This window comes from Bufo gargarizans, chromosome 7 (assembly GCF_014858855.1).
Source record: "Bufo gargarizans isolate SCDJY-AF-19 chromosome 7, ASM1485885v1, whole genome shotgun sequence".
Lineage (NCBI taxonomy): Eukaryota > Metazoa > Chordata > Amphibia > Anura > Bufonidae > Bufo > Bufo gargarizans.
Window position 1 is genome coordinate 76,051,828 of NC_058086.1, and position 18,417 is coordinate 76,070,244.

Below are 18,417 nucleotides of genomic sequence, written 5' to 3' on the forward strand. Positions count from 1 at the left end.
AACCCCTCTCTGTCCACGACTATAACCTTCACATGGGAGGGGTGGACTTCAATGTCCAGATGTTGGCTCCCTATTTAGTGCCCCGCCACACCAGACTCTGGTATAAGGTGGCGTCAGTTTTGTTTTCTACAGTAAGGCTGGGGGAACAGGATCCTTCCAAAAATTCCAGGAAGAGATCATTTTGGAACTTCTGCATCCAGGAGGGCCCGTGCCCCAAGTCCCTGATGTAGTTAGCCAGCTACATGACAGACACTTCCTGAGTGTCTATCCTGGTACCCCAACTCAGCGTTCCCCAAGATAGATGTCGTGTCTGTAGCAGGGCTGGAATAAGGCGTGACACCACAGGTTTTTTTTTTTTGTCCTGACCAGCCTGCCCTATGCATAGGGGACTGTTTCTGCAAGTACCACACACAGGTACACTATTAGTGTAGGGATCGCGTGACACAGGACAGGCACACAGGGGTCTTAGGGGCCTTTCATCACAGGCAAGCAAAAAAGTTAATGTTCTGTTTCAAAGGTTATATAAAGTTTATAAAAGTTGATGTTAATAAATTTATTGCGTTGCTGCCTGTTTTTTTTTTTTTTTAGCTTCTAGGTGGACCAAGCGATCTCATAACCCGTATGCTCAATATAAGGAGAATAGCAGAAACTCCTAATGCTGGCCATACATGTAATAATTGTGGAGACCCTCAAATGCCAGGGCAGTACAGACACCCCACAAATGACACCATTTTGGAAAGACGACACCAAGATATTTGCTGAGGGGCATATCGAGTCCATGAAAGATTGAACTGTCACAATTAGCGGTAAAAGTAATAAAAAAAAGTCGCATGTACGCCAAAATTGTAACAATCAAACAGTCATCTCATCCCGCAAAAATCATACCCTACCCAAGATAATCGCCCAAAAACTGAAAAAACAATGGCTCTTAGACTATGGAAACACTAAAACATGATTTTTTTTGTTTCAAAAATGAAGTCATTGTGTAAAACTTACACAAAAAAAATAAAAAAGAAGTATACATATTAGGTATTGCCGTGTCCGTATCGACCGGCTCTAAAAATATCACATGACCTAACCCCTCAGGTGACCACTGTAAAAAAAAAAAAAAAAAAAAAATAACTAAGCCATTTTTTGTCATCTTAAGTCACAAAAAGTGTAATAGCAAGCAATCAAAAAGTCATATGCACCCCAAAATAGTGCCAAACAGTCATCTCACCCTGCAAAAAATGAGACCCTACTCAAGATAAATCGCCCAAAACAAAAAACTATGGCTCCAAGACTATGGAGACAAACTTTTTGTTTTAAAAATGAAATCATTGTGTAAAACTTAAATAAAAAAGTGTACATATCAGGTATCGCCGTGTCCGTGACAACCTGCTCTATAAAATTACCACATGATCTAATCTGTCAGATGAATGTGTGAACAAAAAAAAAAAAAAGTGCCAAGAAGACAGTCCAGCAAAACCTGCCTTACAAAAAACATAGCATTCCTTTCCTTCTGCGCCCTGCCGTGTGCCCGTACAGCAGTTTACGACCACATATGAGGCGTTTCTGTAAACTACAGAATCAGGGCCATAAATAATGAGTTTTGTTTGGCTGTTAACCCTTGCTTTGTAACTGGGAAAAAAATATTAAAATGGAAAATCTGCCCAAAAAGTGACATTTTGAAATTGTATTCCATTAAAAATTGTGCAACACCTAAAGCGTTAAAGTTTGTAAAATCAGTTTTGAATACCTTGAGGGGTGTAGTTTCTTAGATGGGGTCACTTTTAGGGAGTTTCTACTCTAGGGGTGCATGAGGGGGCTTCAAATGGGACATGGTGTAAATAAACCAGTCCAGCAAAATCTGCCTTCCAAAAACCAAACGGCGCACCTTTCACTCTACGCCCCCGCTGTGTGGCCATACAGTATGGGGTGTTTCTGTAAACGGCAGAGTCAGGGCAATAAAGATAGTCTTGTTTGGCTGTTAACCCTTGCTTTGTTAGTGGAAAAAATGGGTTAAAATTGAAAATTAGGCAAAAAAAATAATTCTCAAATTTCATCCCCATTTGCCAATAACTCTTGTGCAACACCTAAAGGGTTAACTAAGTTTTTAAAATCAGTTTTGAATACCTTGAGAGGTGTAGTTTATAGAATGGGGTCATTTCTGGGTGGTTTCTAGTATGTAAGCCTCGCAAAGTGACTTCAGAGCTGTAGTGGTCTCTAAAAATTGGGTTTTTGTAAATTTCTGAAAAATTTCAAGATTTGCTTCTAAACTTTTAAGCCTTGTAACACCCCCAAAAAATAATATAATTCCCCAAATAATTCAAACATGAAGTAGACATATGGGGAATGTAAAGTCATCACAATTTTTGGGGGTATTACAGAAGTAGAGAAACTGAAACTTTGAAATTTGCCAATTTTTCAAAGTATTTGGTAAATTCAGTATTTAATGCAAAAAATAGAATTTTTTTACTTCATTTTACCAGTGTCATGAAGTACAATATGTGACCCAAAAAAAAAAAAAAAAAAAAAAAAAACACTGAATGGCCTGGATAAGTCAAAGCGTTTTAAAGTTATCACCACTTAAAGTGACACTGGTCAGATTTGCAAAAAAAAATGGCCTGGTCCTTAAGGTAAAATAGGGCTGTGTCCTTAAGTGGTTAAGGGCCCTATAGCGCGAGAAGTCTGGAATCCAAAATGTCTAAAAATGACCTCCTAAAAAAGGTACTCATTGGAATTTAGGCCCCTTTGCGCACCTAGGCTGCAAAAAAGTGTCACATGTGGCATCGCCATACTCAGGATATATACCCATGCTGGGTGAGAAATCTCTAAAAATGACAATTTTTTTTTATATACAAAAAGGAAAAAGTTGTCTTTTACAGAGATATTTCTCTCACCCAGCATTTCTCACCCAGCTTCTTCAGAGTATGGCGATACCACGTGTGACACGTTTGCGACCTAGGTGCGTAAAGGGGCCGAAAATTGGATTTTTTGTACTCACCGTAAAATCCTTTTCTCGTAGTAGGCATTGGGGGACACAGCACCATGGGTATATGTCCAACTACCACTAGGAGGCACTAGACACAAAAAGTGTTGGCTCCTCCCAGGTGGGCTATACCCTCTCCACAGGCACGAGGCTATTCAGTTTGTACCAAAAGCAGTAGGAGAGAGAAGAAAAGCAAGGAACCAACAACTCCCGTACCGGGAAAGATCAAGAGACCAGCCCGGAGAAGCGGAAGTAAAAACATAGGGTGGGATCTGTGTCCCCCAATGCCTACTACGAGAAAAGGATTTTACGGTGAGTACAAAAAATCCAATTTTCTCGTGCATGGCATTGGGGGACACAGCACCATGGGACGTCCCAAAGCAGTCCCTGAGGGTGGGAAAAGAAGAGACGTGCCACCGGCTGGGCATACAGGTGCAGGAGAATGTGACCATGTGACCCAACAGGAAAAAACACGGAATGGGCAAGAGGTCTCATAACAAGGAAGAAACCTCAGAAGAAGCAGGGAAGACTGCCAGCACCCCAGGACAAATGTCTGGAAGAAAATCCCAAATGCAAGAAGGTGGCAAAAGGGAACACCAAGCGCAGCCAAGGGCTGGAGAAAAAAATTAGGACAGCACTGCGTGTTGGATCGACCCAACGCCCTACATTGTCTCAGACCCATAAACCTGTGGCCATCCCCTGAAAGGCCAGGGGAGAAAAGAAACAGGGAAGCACTGGAAACCAAACGAGTGAGGGAAGCCATAGCAAGGCTCACATGTGAAGGGAGAGGGACTCCCCTCACCGCAAGGCCAGGTGAAGAAGCCAAGCGCCCCATGTAAAGGCGAAAACCCAAGGCTGCTAGAGGAAACTGCCAACCCTTGGAGAAGGAGGGGGTTGTAGGTAAAAGCCAGGAACAAAGAACGATCGCTCCTGCGTCCCCAAAAACAGGAAACGAGGCACAAGCCTCCGAAAACAAGATAGCACTGTAAAGCGCAAGACCAGAGGAAACTCTGGGCATGTGAAGTATCATGGAAAAAAGGAACCAGAGACAGGCCCAGGCAACCTTGGCAGGAACACACTGGACTGACAGACATGGGAGTAGAAGAAGAGCACTCCAAACAGCCTAAGGAGGAAGGGGTCTACAACAGGAGGAGGTCCCTCCCGAAGGAGACCATACGGTGGAATTGCAAACCGTAGCACCAAACCACTCAATACCAGGTACTTTACGTGGGAGGATGGAAAAAAAAAGACAAATCCCAAGAGGACCTCAAATGAACAGGGACAGGGACTCCAGAAAGGAGTACCCAGATGGGGTCACAAGGAACCAGGAGCTGAACCACCGGAAGACAACGCAAGCCAGCATATCCAGGAAAGGCGAAAAGAAACCGCCATAGGGGAAGGGACATTGGCCATGGACAACTAGCCGCACCAAAAACATTGACCAGCAAACCGTAAACATTGTCCCAGAGAGGGCAAGTACAGCAGCTCGGAGGTACCACAAAACGACAGACATCGATATGCATAAGGAATGCAGAAGTCGCCATGAAAAAACCGGGGTAGCCTACATAGAAATGTAGAAACCAGCTGCGACCGGCATACAGAAAACTTCCAGGGGGGAGAAAGTACCAGACAGGTGCAGACGACAGCAAGGTCCAAGAGGACTGCCCCTTCGCCATGTAGCACAACTAAGCAGAAAATACAAGGGAATACCGAAAACACCTGGACCCAGAAGGAACTACGGGGCCCTGTCCGATACCAGAGCAATCAGCTGAAAATTCAGACAGGTGTGTGTGGCGCTCAGAGGTCCTGTCCTTGACCCGTCAGGGAGGACGTCCAGCAATGATAAAAGCCGTGGACCCAGAAGGATACCGTGAGGCGGACATCCAGCGATGACCGAAAACCACTGCCGCGGCCGATGCTCACCAGCTACATGTCCAAACAAGGTAGAAGATCCAGTGGAGATCCTTGTACTACACCAGGAATGGCCCGCTCAGCAATAGGAAACAATGTGAGTACTCCCCTATAACATGGGGTAACGCGGAGCACAGCATACCGTAGGACCTTAAAGAGAAAGCAAGAGCAACTCTAGCACAAAGGCCAACAACCACCTGGCCATGGAGTAGGAGGTTGAATGAGGACCACCCGCCGGACCAGACAGATCAGTCATATACTGGAGCTACCAGAAGCAGCACTAGACCGATAAGGTGGGGGATGGGCTGACCCACCCCTGCCAGATATGGTAACCATGCACATGCTGAACAAGGGTGACCTGGTGCTGACAGTGCCTTGAGCGGCACAAGGAGACCAATGAGGACGACAGTAACGGAGTGGCAGACGTACGGAAGAACCAAACGGATGGAACCAACATCTGCAGCACAGATTAGAACCCGTGGGCAGAAAACACCTAGTAAGAAAGAAACTGTCTGGGCCACAGATCGCACCACAGGGCCCAGCACTTGGGGTACTACAAACACACGCCTAAAATAAAGGTAAAGTGGCTGCATGTTGCCGACCAAGGAGAGTGGAAACATAGCCACAGCATCTGGGGATGCGACAGCATTCGAAGGGTACAGGTACACAACCTGTAAAGTAGAAATATGGCTGTGAAGAGGAACTTCATTTAAGATCGAAGCAATGTGGCCGCATGGTGCACCCCAGACCCAGAGAGGTGCAACAGCAACTGCGTTAACAATGGAACCCATAGGGCCGCACGGTACCACAAAGAACAAGACAGGTGCACACTACAATCAGGTAGGTGCAATGGCAACAGAAACAGGGCCGCATAGTACACCATAGAAGCCAGACAGGTGTAACGGCTGCAGCATCAAAGACGGTTCAGGAACTCTACCTATGAAGGAAGTAAGATGGCTGTTTGGTGCACACTATGATGAGGTAGGTGCAATGGCCACGGCAACTGGAGGAGGCCTCAAAATCTCGTCCTGTAAGGGAGAGAAAATGCCACATGGTACACCATAAAGCCGGACAGGAGGAACGGCTACCACATCCGGAGATGGTGCAGGTACTCTACCTGTTAAGGGATCAAGGTGGCAGGGAACAGACAGGTGTAACTGAACCGGACAGGGGCAACTCTATGGCAATAGAAAGTGGCCTCTATATCTCGCCCGTAGGGAGAAATGTTGCCGCCTGGAAGACAATAGAGCCCGCCAGGGGTATCGACCACAGCACCGGAGATGGCGTAGGTACTCTACCTATGAAGGGAGCAAAATGGCTGGGAATAGACAGGTGCAATTTCAACGGCAATTAAAGGCGGCCTGTAAATCTCGCCAGAAAGGGAGAAATAGTGCCGCACGGAACACCATAGCGCCAGCCAGGGGAATTGGCTACAGCATCAGGAGATGGCGTAGATACTCTACCTATGACGGGAGCAAAGTGGCTGGGAACAGACAGGTGCAATTGCAACGGCAATCGAAGCGGCCTGTACATCTCGCCCGGAAGGGAGAAATAGTGCTGTATGGAACACCCCAGAGCCAGCCAGGAGTAATGGCTTCAGCATCTGGAGTAGGTGTAGGTACACTACCTATGAAAAGGGGCAAGGCAGCTGTACAATTGCTCTTAACTCCCCAACCTACAGGAGGCGATAGCCGAGCTAACCGCTTGCCCAGAACAGGAACCCCCTGTAATGAGGTAGAGTGGCGAACACCACCACCAGGATGGGGACCCTGTGGAAACACTCTCAAATATGTAGAGGATAGCCCCTGGTATAGGGGAACCAGGAAGGCTTGTCAGGGACAGCCTATGGCAGTGGTGCAGGCATCCCCCTGTTAAGGAGAAGGCGTACGTATCAGAGACACCGCGTAGGTGACTCAGTATGCTAAACACGGGGACGGCTGCCTTACCTGTGCGGTTGAATACCTGTGTGGTCAGGGGAGCACCATCCGAAAATCCACTAGAGGGGATACCAACCCTGGGTAGGAAAGGTTCCTCCGTCCACATTCGTCTTGACCTCCCAGAGGGCTTCTGTATGGAGGAAGACCGCCTGATGCTCTGTTCCGAGGGAATCGGCGCAGAGGTGTCCCCAGAGGCAACGGATGGGGTGACAGGAAGGATTCGTCACCAGCCTCAGGCCTGTCCTGGGGGGGATCCGAGGATGCCGAGGAGGGGTGGTACCCCGTTGAGACCACCCGAGGGAGTACCGTGAGCTACCCCTAGCCGAACCCGGGTGCAGGTACCCCTAACTGAGCGTGCCCCATCTGCAGGGAGGACCCTGGGAGGGCAGAGGTGGCCGCAATTTGGATTGGTAGCGGCCAGCGACACCGCCAGGGAGAGGCGGTCAAGGTTCCCATGGCATTGACACGGAGGGAGCCCATTCATGGGGGACCGACACAAAGGGATTGTTCGGGGAAAGGATCTGGGAAGAGGTACTGCACCCAGCAGGGACAGGCTGACCGCACGGCAGCCATTGTTAGACCCAGAGAGGTGCAGACAGCGGACGCACGTGAAAACACGTGGCGACCGAGGAGAGGCTGGGAGAGGAGATGCTCAAAAAGCAGCCAGCAGAGGCTGTCTATCCTGACCCGGACGCCCTGTTCCCCCAAAGAGGCGCTGCAGCAGCTTGTCCCCCCAAAAGAGGTGGTCAGTAGGGCTGCAGGGGACATAAAGCAATTGAGGGGAGGGAAGGGGTTAACCACCCCCTTCAGCAGAAAAAACACGTTAGCCCAGGAAAGGGTGAAGAGATAGCCCCTCCCAAGGGCCGGGCGGGGCTCAGAAAAGCCCGGGAAGCAAGGAGGAGGGGCCGGGAAGATTGCGGCCTAGCAGGCCCAAAAGCCGGGGCCTCGATTTATTAAGGCGGCCGGGAATGGAGCGAGGGGGGCGGGGCGAACCGCGGCCGACAGAGGGCCCACCGAATCATAAAAATAGGTGAGGAGGGTAGGGGGGGAGAAGCGACACCTAGGGACAGGTGGATCAGGGCAAACGGAGCACCTGGGAGCCGGGAACGGGCCACAGAAGATGAGGCCTAGTCCCGGCAGAAGCCGGGGACTAAAGTAGCGGAGAAGCCAGGGAGAAGACTGTGTGGCCAGGGAGGAGAGAAAAGACCAACCAAGGGGGAAGAGAAGGGAGGGGAAACAAGAATATAACCCCCCCCAGAAAAAAGGGGGGGTTGGCTAGGGGGAAGATGGAGGCTCCCCAGGACCCCCAGCTAAGGTGGATCCCATCCCCCTGGCCACAGGAGGGAACCTAACCCTGGGGCAGGGACACAGGGGAGTATACTCACCATCAGATATACTCACCATCCGATGTCTTCGGGCGCAGCAGGGTCACCCCTTCGGCAGACTCAACACGGAAACCGTGGGAATGCCGGCAAGCCACTGCGGATGCAGTCCGTGGGGACTGGGTGACCGGCGATGGTACCGAAGTACGCGCCCGCAGGGGGGCAACTAAAGTGGAACACGATGGAGCCCCAGCCTGCAGCAGGTATAACGGTGGAGAACACCGAGACCTGCGGAAGAGAGAAAAAAGAAAAGAATAAAAATAAAAAACAGCAGAACCTGCAAAAAAGCAGGACAGGTCTGCCTCCTACGGACACTAGACTAAAACTGAATAGCCTCGTGCCTGTGGAGAGGGTATAGCCCACCTGGGAGGAGCCAACACTTTTTGTGTCTAGTGCCTCCTAGTGGTAGTTGGACATATACCCATGGTGCTGTGTCCCCCAATGCCATGCACGAGAAAGTCCCACGAATACCTTTAGGCTTTACAGGGTTGCTCACAATTTAGCCCCGCCTAAAATGCCAGAACAGTAAACACACCCCACAAATGACCCCATTTCAGAAAGTAGACACCCCAAGGTATTCACTGAGGGGCATAGTGAGTCCGTGGGAGATTTATTTTTAATTTTTTTGCCAGCAGAAATGGAAACAATTTTTTCCTCAGAAAGTGTCATTTTCCGCCAACTCCCCATGCCCCTCTGTGAATACTTTAGGGTGTCCTCTTTCTAAAATGGGGTCATTTGGGCGGTATTTATATACTATCCTGGCATTCTAGCACCTTAAGAAACATGACAGATGCTCAGAAAGTCAGAGCTGCTTAAAAATGCAGAAATTCAATTTTTGTACCATAGTTTGTAAACGCTATAACTTTTGCGCAAACCAATAAATATACACTTTTTTATTAAAGACATGTAGCACAAATTCTGACAATGAGACCTCTGCAGATCACTAGAACAAAGAAGCGCTCGCATTTCTTGCTCTCATCCTAACTGCAAGAGACAGAAGCAAGACAGGCCTGTACACTTTAGATTGAGTCCATTACATTCTCTCTCCTGCAGTGAGGAGAGCACAATATGCAATAGCTTTTCTCGCCTTGTCCTAGTGATCAGTGGGGGTTTCAGCACCAAAACAGAATGCAGAAGTTATTTGATTAAGTTCTTACAGTAAAAGCACTTACTTTTCAAATGTTCTCCAGCTCCAGATAATAGGTAGTAAAAAATATGAAAAGTTCTTTCATCCTTAGCTTGTCGAATTGCACGGGATTTCTCCAGCAAGTCTGGTGTATAGTCAAGATAAATCTTAAACCAACATCAGCAAGGACACAAAATGAGTAGATTATGCTGTAGGGATGCTACACCTCACAGATCTAGGATACAAGCCTTCAAATGGAAGCAATTGCGGGTGTTCACTTTGTGGTCATGGTCAGCACAGTACTAGAACTACAAAAAGTCTATAGATTTCCCTCTATAGAGTAAGCTTCCAATTAAACAGGTAGCTAGTCCACCTATAAGGGTCCATTCACTCGTCCGCAATTTTGTTCTGCATTTTGCGGACCCATTAATTTCTACGGGGCAGCACGATGTGCTGCCCGGATACGGAGTTGTGGACCCGCAATTCCATTCCTGAAACAAAAAAAAAAAAAAAGAGAACATGTTCTATTCTTGTCCGCAATTGCGGACAAGAATAGGCATATTTAATTAGTGCCGGCAATGTGTGGTCCGCAAAATCCGGAATGCGCATTGCCGCCGTCAGTGTTTTGCGGATCTGCAAAACACACACGGATGTGTGAATGGACCCTTAGAAGCAACAATTACCAAACAATTCAATAAGCAATTTTATTTACATGTTGCAAGCAACTGCATGTTGAGACGGTCATTTGTACATTCCAGTCAGCAGGACCAAAAAGGAGGTGCTGCCAACAATTTGTATGCTGGCCCAGAAAAGTTAGCACATTGCTGCACTAAAATTTTCAAGGAATTTCAACCCTGTCAATAGCGACTGCAGCATCTAACGACAGAATGGGCTCAATGTCATCATGAGGTGCACCGAGGTACAGAAGTTGTTAGACCCTGCAACAGGCGGTGTAATATACTGTAATAGGTAATTAATGAAGTGTATTGTAGCAGCCAATCAGAATGGTTAAAGCTCAAGCTCCCAAGGAGCAAATGACCTAGCAGTGAAGTGCCGCATGACGACAACCGTTGAAGTCGTTGGCTGCAATGGCACACATGACAAACATCGCTTCACATGCCCCGCTTGGTGGGGAAAACATAAAATTTATAAAAATATGTTAACAATCCCTTTAAAAAGACAGGAGGGAATTTTTTGCAGGACAGCTTAGACCTTTCTTTGTGCCATTAGATAAAACAAAAAAATAAAATGATTACACTTCCCAGTAATCAGATTTTCCAGACCCTATGACCGCACCTGAGGATCCGCCCCCAGCGACAGGAAGCCTGCAGAATAAAAAGGTGGAGCCTCTCTCCCACCGCAGTGGTTTACAGAGAGTGACTCCAACCCAAGTTAGTTTAGCCAATATATAACTTTTTTTTTTTTTTTTTAACTACACCCAGTGCAATAAAAAGGAACCCATGAAACACCAGGGAAGGAATAAGGAAGGGTGCTGTCGTGGGGTCTGGAAAATCCGATTACCTGTAAGTGTAATCATTTTTCCTTTCCCCAACGACAGTACAACAGAGATATTACAGAGAACACCCCTTCCACATGTCTGCCTTACATATTTTCTCAATACAGACATTAGCTCTTTCTGCCCAAGAGGTTGAGATTGCCCATGAAGAATGTGCTCTAATAGAGAGGAGAAATTCCAGACGAACCGTAAGCTACGGAAATAACTATTTTAAGCCATCTGGCTAGTGAGCTTTTAGAAGGGTACTTTCACACTTGCGGCAGAGATCTGGCAAGAGGTTCCGTCGCCGGAACTGCCTGGCGGATCAGGCAAAATGTATGCTAACTGATGGCATTAGGATCCTGATCAGTCGAAAAAAATTCATTGAAATGCCGGATCCGTCTTTCCGGTGTCATCCGGCAAAACGGATCCGGCATTTATTTTTTTCACTTTTTTTCAGTATGAGCATGCGCAGACCTGAAGACATCCTGATGCAAACTGAAACTGATCAGTTATTTTCCGGTATAGAGCCCCTGTGACGAACTCTATGACTGAAAAGAAAAATGCAAGTGTTTTGAACGAAAAAAAGGCATTGGCATGATTCCAAGTAACTCCCCGATTCAGATTCGACTTTTCTTCTCACCAGGTCACATCTTAGTGTCCTTTTGGAGATCACTATCCTTGACTCCAATGAGTTTCCACTCTTTTGTGCAAAAAGTATCTGTCTACCGCAGGAATACAGGAGGTTAATCATTCTCAATACTGACATGGTTTTCCGAATAGATAGATTGTGAGGCTTTTGGCATATTTATTTACGTTTGTACACAAGAGATTTTTTCCTCTGTCAGGAAAATTTTCTGGATCATTGAATACAGGAGCAGACCCAAGAACAGCTGACAAGTTTTCGGTATACTTTTATCATCCAACCTAACTCTTAAAATGTCAGTCACCTTCTGCACTGCCGCCACGCAGTCCTGATGAGAGCTTGTTATAAATCTGAAAATAGTCTAGATAAGGTAGGAATAGAATATTGTCTTTTCTTATGAATGAGGCTACTTCTGCAATCACCTTTGTGAATATTCTGGAAGCCATAGAAAGGCCAACCAGAAGTGCCTGAAACTGGAGATGACGAATCTACCCCCTGATGACTACTGCAACCCTGAGGAACTGTTGATGCAAGGGGTGTAAGGGGATGTGATAACATGCATCCTTCAGGTCTAGGACTGCCATGAAACAATTTGGAAATAGTAAGTGGATAGCAGATTTCACTGTCTCCATTTTGCACTCTCAGATGGAGTCTAATGGCTTTAAGTTTATAATACTGCAAAATGAGTCATCCGGTTTTCTTACAAGAGAATAGTATCCCTTTCTTCCACTGGAACTGGGGTTAGCGCCTATGTTTCTGATCTAAAACCTCCAACTATTGCTGACAAACCTGAAGACAATGCCTGAGCTTTTGAGACCATAAATCTTTGAGGGGGCTTTGTACGAAAATCTAGCTGTAAGCCTTCTATGAGCCTTTGGACCCATCCCCCTGTAACTTTTTCCCATGCAGAAAGTAAGAGCTTTAACCTTCCTCCCACTGCACTTCTGGAGTCATTGCTAGGATGTTTTTTTTAGGCTGAGGGGAAGAATTTCTTAAGAATCACGTTATCCCAAAACCTCTGGACATAGAATTTAGATTTTTGTTGCCAACTCTACCTCTTCCTTGAAATCCAGCTGAGGAACAAAATTGGCGTCTGGATCTGGAAAAGGAGGTGTAGGAAAACCCTGTTGTCAGACCAGGAAATTTTCTTTTTCCAAAAGGGAGTCTAGTTCGGGGCCCGAACAAAAACTCCCCCTGACATGGTATACTACATAATCTTTGTTTTGAAGACAAGTACTTTCCCTCCATATCCTCTCCAGAGGATGAGGAATACCGATAAACACCTGTCTCTTCTAGGAACAGCGAGTTCCTAGAATTTATTTTTTGTCGCAAGTTAGTGGAATATGAGACTGTGTAAGGAAAAAAAGAAAAAAAAAGAAAAATCATCATTTTCCGCTAACTTGTGACAAAATAAAAAATTCTAGGAACTCGCCGTGCCCCTCACGGAATACCTAGGGGTGTCTTTCCAAAATGGGGTCACTTGTGGCGTAGTTATACTGCCCTGGCAATTTAGGGGCCCAAATGTGTAAGAAGTACCTTGCAATCAAAATCTGTAAAAAATGGCCTGTGAAATCCGAAAGGTGCACTTTGGAATATGTGCTCCTTTGCCCACCTTGGCTGCAAAAAAGTGTCACACATCTGGTATCGCCGTACTCAGGAGAAGTTGGGGAATGTGTTTTGGGGTGTCATTTTACATATACCCATGCTGGGTGAGAGAAATATCTTGGCAAAAGACAACTTTTCCTATTTTTTTTATACAAAGTTGGCATTTGACCAAGATATTTTTCTCACCCAGCATGGGTATATGTAAAATGACACCCCAAAACACATTCCCCAACTTCTCCTGAGGCGATACCAGATGTGTGACACTTTTTTGCAGCCTAGATGCAGCCTAGATGCGCAAAGGGGCCCAAATTCCTTTTAGGAGGGCATTTTTAGACATTTGGATCCCAGACCTCACACTTTCGGGCCCCTAAAAAGCCAGGGCAGTATAAATACCCCACATGTGACCCCACTTTGGAAAGAAGACACCCCAAGGTATTCAATGAGGGGCCTGGCGAGTTCCTAGAAATTTTTTATTTTTTTGCATAAGTTAGCGGAAATTGATTTATTTTGTTTTTTTCTCACAAAGTCTCACTTTCCGCTAACTTAGGACAAAAATTTCAATCTTTGTTGGACTCAATATGCCCCTCAGCGAATACCTTGGGGTGTCTTCTTTCCGAAATGGGGTCACATGTGGGGTATTTATACTGCCCTGGCTTTTTAGGGGCCCTAAAGCGTGAGAAGAAGTCTGGAATATAAATGTCTAAGAATGTTTACGCATTTGGATTCCGTGAGAGTTCATGGGAGATTTTATTTTTTGACACAAGTTAGTGGAATATGAGACTTAGTAAGAAAAAACAAAAAAAGGAGATTTTTGTGAAACTCACCTGTAAAATCTTTTTCTCGTCTTTTCCATTGGGGGACACAGACCATGGGTATAGCTTAGAGGTATTAGTAGGAGGGACACTATGCAAATGAAAGAGCTCCTCCTCCTCGGGCTATACCCCCAGACTCCACCAGGAGGAACTCAGGCGTTGCACAAGCAGTAGGAGAAGGAGCAAGAAAAAATCATGGAAACCATCGGACCAAGCCATAAGGTCCAACCAGAAACAGAAAAACTGAACTAAAGACCCCTCCTGCAACAGGAATAATGGGTGGGAGCTGTGTCCCCCAATGGAAAAGACGAGAAAAAGATTTTATAGGTGAGTTTCACAAAAATCTCCTTTTCTCGTGCTTTTATCCATTGGGGGACACAGACCATGGGACGTCCAAAAGCAGTCCATGGGGTGGGAAAAAATACCAGCACCGCCAGGAGGAACGCCCCAACGGTCAAACAGGAACCACAGCCTGCAAAACCCTGCGGCCAAAGCCGCATCAGCCGAAGCCAGTGAATGCAACTGACAAAAATTTGCAAAGGTATGCAAGGACGACCAGGTGGCCGCCGTACACAGCTGAGACGCAGAGGCACGACTGCGTCTTGCCCAGGAAGCCCCCTCCGCCCCAATGGAGAGAACGGCAATTCTAGCCGGGGGAACTCCACCACAAGCGTGACAAGCCACGGAAATAGCCAAGCAGATCCAGAGCGCCAAGAACGGCGGACGGAAGCAGTAGCCGCGAGACACACCTCCAGGACCCGTACAACATCCAGGGAATGCAGAGTGCATTCCTTGGGGTTAGCCGGAGAAGGACAAAAGGAAGGCAGGACAAGATCCTCATCAAGGCGGAAGGGAGAGACCACCCTGGGCAAAAAGAAGGGGACTGGACGGAGCACAACTTAATCCTGGTGGAAAACCAGAAAGGCTCCTGACAGGAAAGAGCGGCCAGCTCCGACACCAGTCTGACTTAAAAGCTCGTGATGGGACGTGAACTCACAGCCACTGCATAATAGCCCAGAACTTTAATCACTACGCTATGTAGCTGTATCAGAAGCTATGGTCACAAGGAAGTCCAGATGAGAACAGTCAGAGAGACCCTCCTCAAAGGCTCGAAGGGGGCCGACTGCAGAGCGCGCAGAACCAAATTGAGATCCCAAGGAGACAAAGGGGGAACATACGGGGAACCGAATGCGCCACCGCCGAAGAAAGGTCACCACCGGACCCTTAAGAGCAAGGGACCTCTGACGGCCCGCGCCGAAACCTGACCTTACAGGGAACTAAGCGACAGTCCCCGCACAAGCCCAGACTGAAGAAAAGACAGTACCATCAAGATGGAAAACCGAAGGGGAGGGAACCCCGAACCCTCAAAAAAGGATAGGAAGGCCATCCAGGTACGATAGTAAATCCGGGAGGAAGAAGACTTCCCCGGACTGATCATGGTCCTAACCACTGAATCCGAGAACCCCATCTTTATCAGGATGGCGGTTTCAACAGTCATGCCGGTAAACGAAGAGACCGCAAATTCCAGTGGAAGAACGGGCCCTGAGACAGTAGGTCCTGTCCGTCGGGAAGAGGCCATGGGGCGTCCGCCAGCAACCGAGCCACGTCCGAAAAAACCACGCGCGGCGAGGCCACTCTGGGGTGATGAGAACGGTCGGAGTCCCTTCCGCCTCGAACTGGCGTAGACCCTTTGGTAGGAGAGGAAAACAGAGGAGGCTGAAGTCCTGCCACGGAGACACCTGCGCATCCATCCGTACGCCTCCGGATCTCGGGCGCGAGCCAGGACCACTGGGATCTTGTTGTTGAACCCGGACGCCATTAAGTCCACATCCGGACGGTCCCATCTGTGGCAGATTTCCTCGAACCCTTCTGGATGCAGAGACCACCCGCTTGGATCCACCGTGTTGTGGCTTAGAAAGTCCGCTGTCCAGTTGTCCACTCCTGGAATGCAAACTGCTGACAACACCGGAACGTGCGTCTCCGCCCACGTCAGAATTCTCTTCACCTCCTGCATCACCATCCGGCTGCGGGTCCCGCCCTGATGGTTGATATAGGCCACGGCCGCGGCATTGCCCGTTTGAACCCGCACTGGGAGGCCCGCAAGGAGAGAGGTCCAATAGGAGAGAGAGAGCGGAAAAAATCGCCCTCAGTTCCAGAAAGTTGATTGGAAGGCGAGACTCTGCCGCCGACCAAATTCCTTGAACCGTGCGAGACTGGAAAACGCCCCCCCCAACCCAGGATGCTGGCATCGGTGGCGGCGATCGTCCAGGAGAATGCGAGAAAGGAACTCCCCGACCTCAGGTTCTTTGGGAACAGCCACCAAGGGAGAGCTGCCCGAACCCGCTGAAAGGTAAAGGATCTCCTGTTGCGCCAGGCGAGTGTGAAACTGGGCATATGGAAGGCCTCGAAAGAGGCTACCATAAGACCCAGGACCTGCAAGTATTCCCGAATGGAGAGGCACGGGGAGCGCAGCAGATGCGACACTGCCCCCTGGACCTGGGAGGACTTGAAGGCTGGTAGAATACTTAGGCAGCCGAGGTGTCCAAAATCACCCTCCGGAAGGAGAGCCTCTGGGACGGGAAGAGGCAGGAGTTTGGGAAAGTTACCAGCCAGCCGAACCGTTCCAGGGTCTGAACAGTGATCCGGACGCTGTCCGTGGTCTGCGGTAGAGAGGGGGGCCTCTATCCGGATATCGTCCCGACAGGGCAGCAAAGGAATGCCCCTGGTACGAAGAAGCGCCATGAGCGGTCCAGGACCGTGGCAAGGACCCGCGGGGTGGTCGCCAACCCGAAGGAAGGGCGACAAACTGACAGTGTCGACCCATAATGGCGAAGCGCAGGAATCGATGGTGGGATTCCGCAATCGGGACATGTGATAGGCCTAGGAGCAGCAGGGGGGGCTGACTGGGCCCTCTAGTGCCGGGAAGGCTGGTGCAAAGGAAGGGCTCTTTGCGGGCGACCTGAGACCCCCGGCGGAGGAAGCAGGCGACGGCCTACCAGATGAGAAACGGCAAAAGGCATGCAGAGATGAACTCGTCCAGCTGATCCCCATAAGGTCTGGAAACCCCAAAGGGGAGATTAGCAAGGGAACGCTTGGTGGAGGCGTCAGCATCCCACACCTTCAATCAAATCTCTTCGCGCTGAGTGACAGAGATGGCCAACCTGCGGGCAAAGAGGGAAACAATGTCCCTAGAAGCTTCGCAAAGAATCTTAGAAGCCTGAGACATCTGGAGAACCAACTCCAGTGTGTTAGTAGCCGCATCTCGTACCGCCAGTTCCTGGTGGTGGTGTTGTAACCACACCGAGAGAGCACTGGCTACCCCTGCTGAGTGAAAGGTAGGTCACAGGGACGCGCTGCCAGCGAAAAAAGGACCTGGAAGAGAGTCTATGCGTCTGTCTACAGCATCCTGGAAAGAGGAACTGACTAAGACAGGAAGGGCCACATAATTGGCTAATCCGGCCACCGGAGGATCCACCTTAGGGGGAGGAGACACCTCTCCTCGCCGTCAGCAGGGAAAGGAAAGTATATTCATGCGCTGGGTGGTCGAGAACCTTATTAAGACCACCCCAGGCCCTGGACATGACCGCGGAAAAATCCCTCATGGACCGGGAACATCGTAGTCTCCGACTGCCTGAACGGAAAAAGGGGGAACTCCTGACCAGTGGAAGGAGGAGAATCCCCTTGGAGAATAAAGGTGTCTCGGACAGTCACCACTAAGTCAGCCACCCTGGTGGAGAGCTTAGGCGAGGGGTCCCGCTCCATGACCTAATCAGAGCCGGAAATGCCCGAACGCGCCTCTAGACGAGGGGGGGAGAGCCAGAGCCATCCGAGGAGGGATGCTGCTGCTCACGCTCCCTGTTAGTAGTCGGGCGTCTTCTGTGGAAAACCACTTAGAGAGGTGGTTGGCGTCACAGGATTTGAAAATGCCCTATAGTCCAAAAAGGACCTGGCTCGTCCGAGCCGGATAATTCTCCTTCGGATTACTCTCCCTAGGGAGGGGGAAGAGCAGTCCGCAAGCGCCACCGGCGAGGTGAGGGGGGTGGAGAGACGGAGACATCCGAGGTGTGATGCTGCCGCTCACGCTGCCTCTTCGTAGTCAGTCACCCACTGTGGGGACCACTGAGAGAGATGGAGTCGTTAGCGCCACAGGATTAAAGGACATGGTTGCCTTGGCGACTAAGACCAATTTAGCGGCCGCGCTGGACATGGCAGATGCCCAAGCGGGGACCGCAGGCCCCCAGGGACGTGGAGGAGGGGTGGAGGAGGGGGGTAAGGCAGGGATGCAGGTAATACTTATCTGCTCCTGCAGAACTTCTCCTGCAGAACTTCTCCTGCAGAACTTCTCCTGCAGAACTTCTCCTGCAGAACTTCTCCTGCAGAACTTCTCCTGCAGAACTTCTCCTGCAGAACTTCTCCTGCAGAACTTCTCCTGCAGAACTTCTCCTGCAGAACTTCTCCCTCGACTCCAGGACCAGCAGGGATGCACCTCATCAGGCTTCTGACTCCTTGTCCAGGAGTGCAGTGTTCTGGTG

The 18,417-nt window shown here is 48.9% G+C and overlaps 1 protein-coding gene across 2 annotated transcripts in view; it reads right to left on the reverse strand.

Moving 5' to 3' along the window:
- The window catches only part of MYH9 (myosin heavy chain 9), a 304,187-nt gene that overhangs the window by 191,827 nt on the left and 93,943 nt on the right, over nt 1-18,417 (reverse strand). For both annotated transcript variants that reach the window (XM_044302210.1, XM_044302209.1), the window contains one exon: nt 9,374-9,472. In XM_044302210.1, coding sequence (XP_044158145.1) covers nt 9,374-9,472 — 99 coding nt within the window. The remainder of the gene's footprint in view (nt 1-9,373; nt 9,473-18,417) is intronic.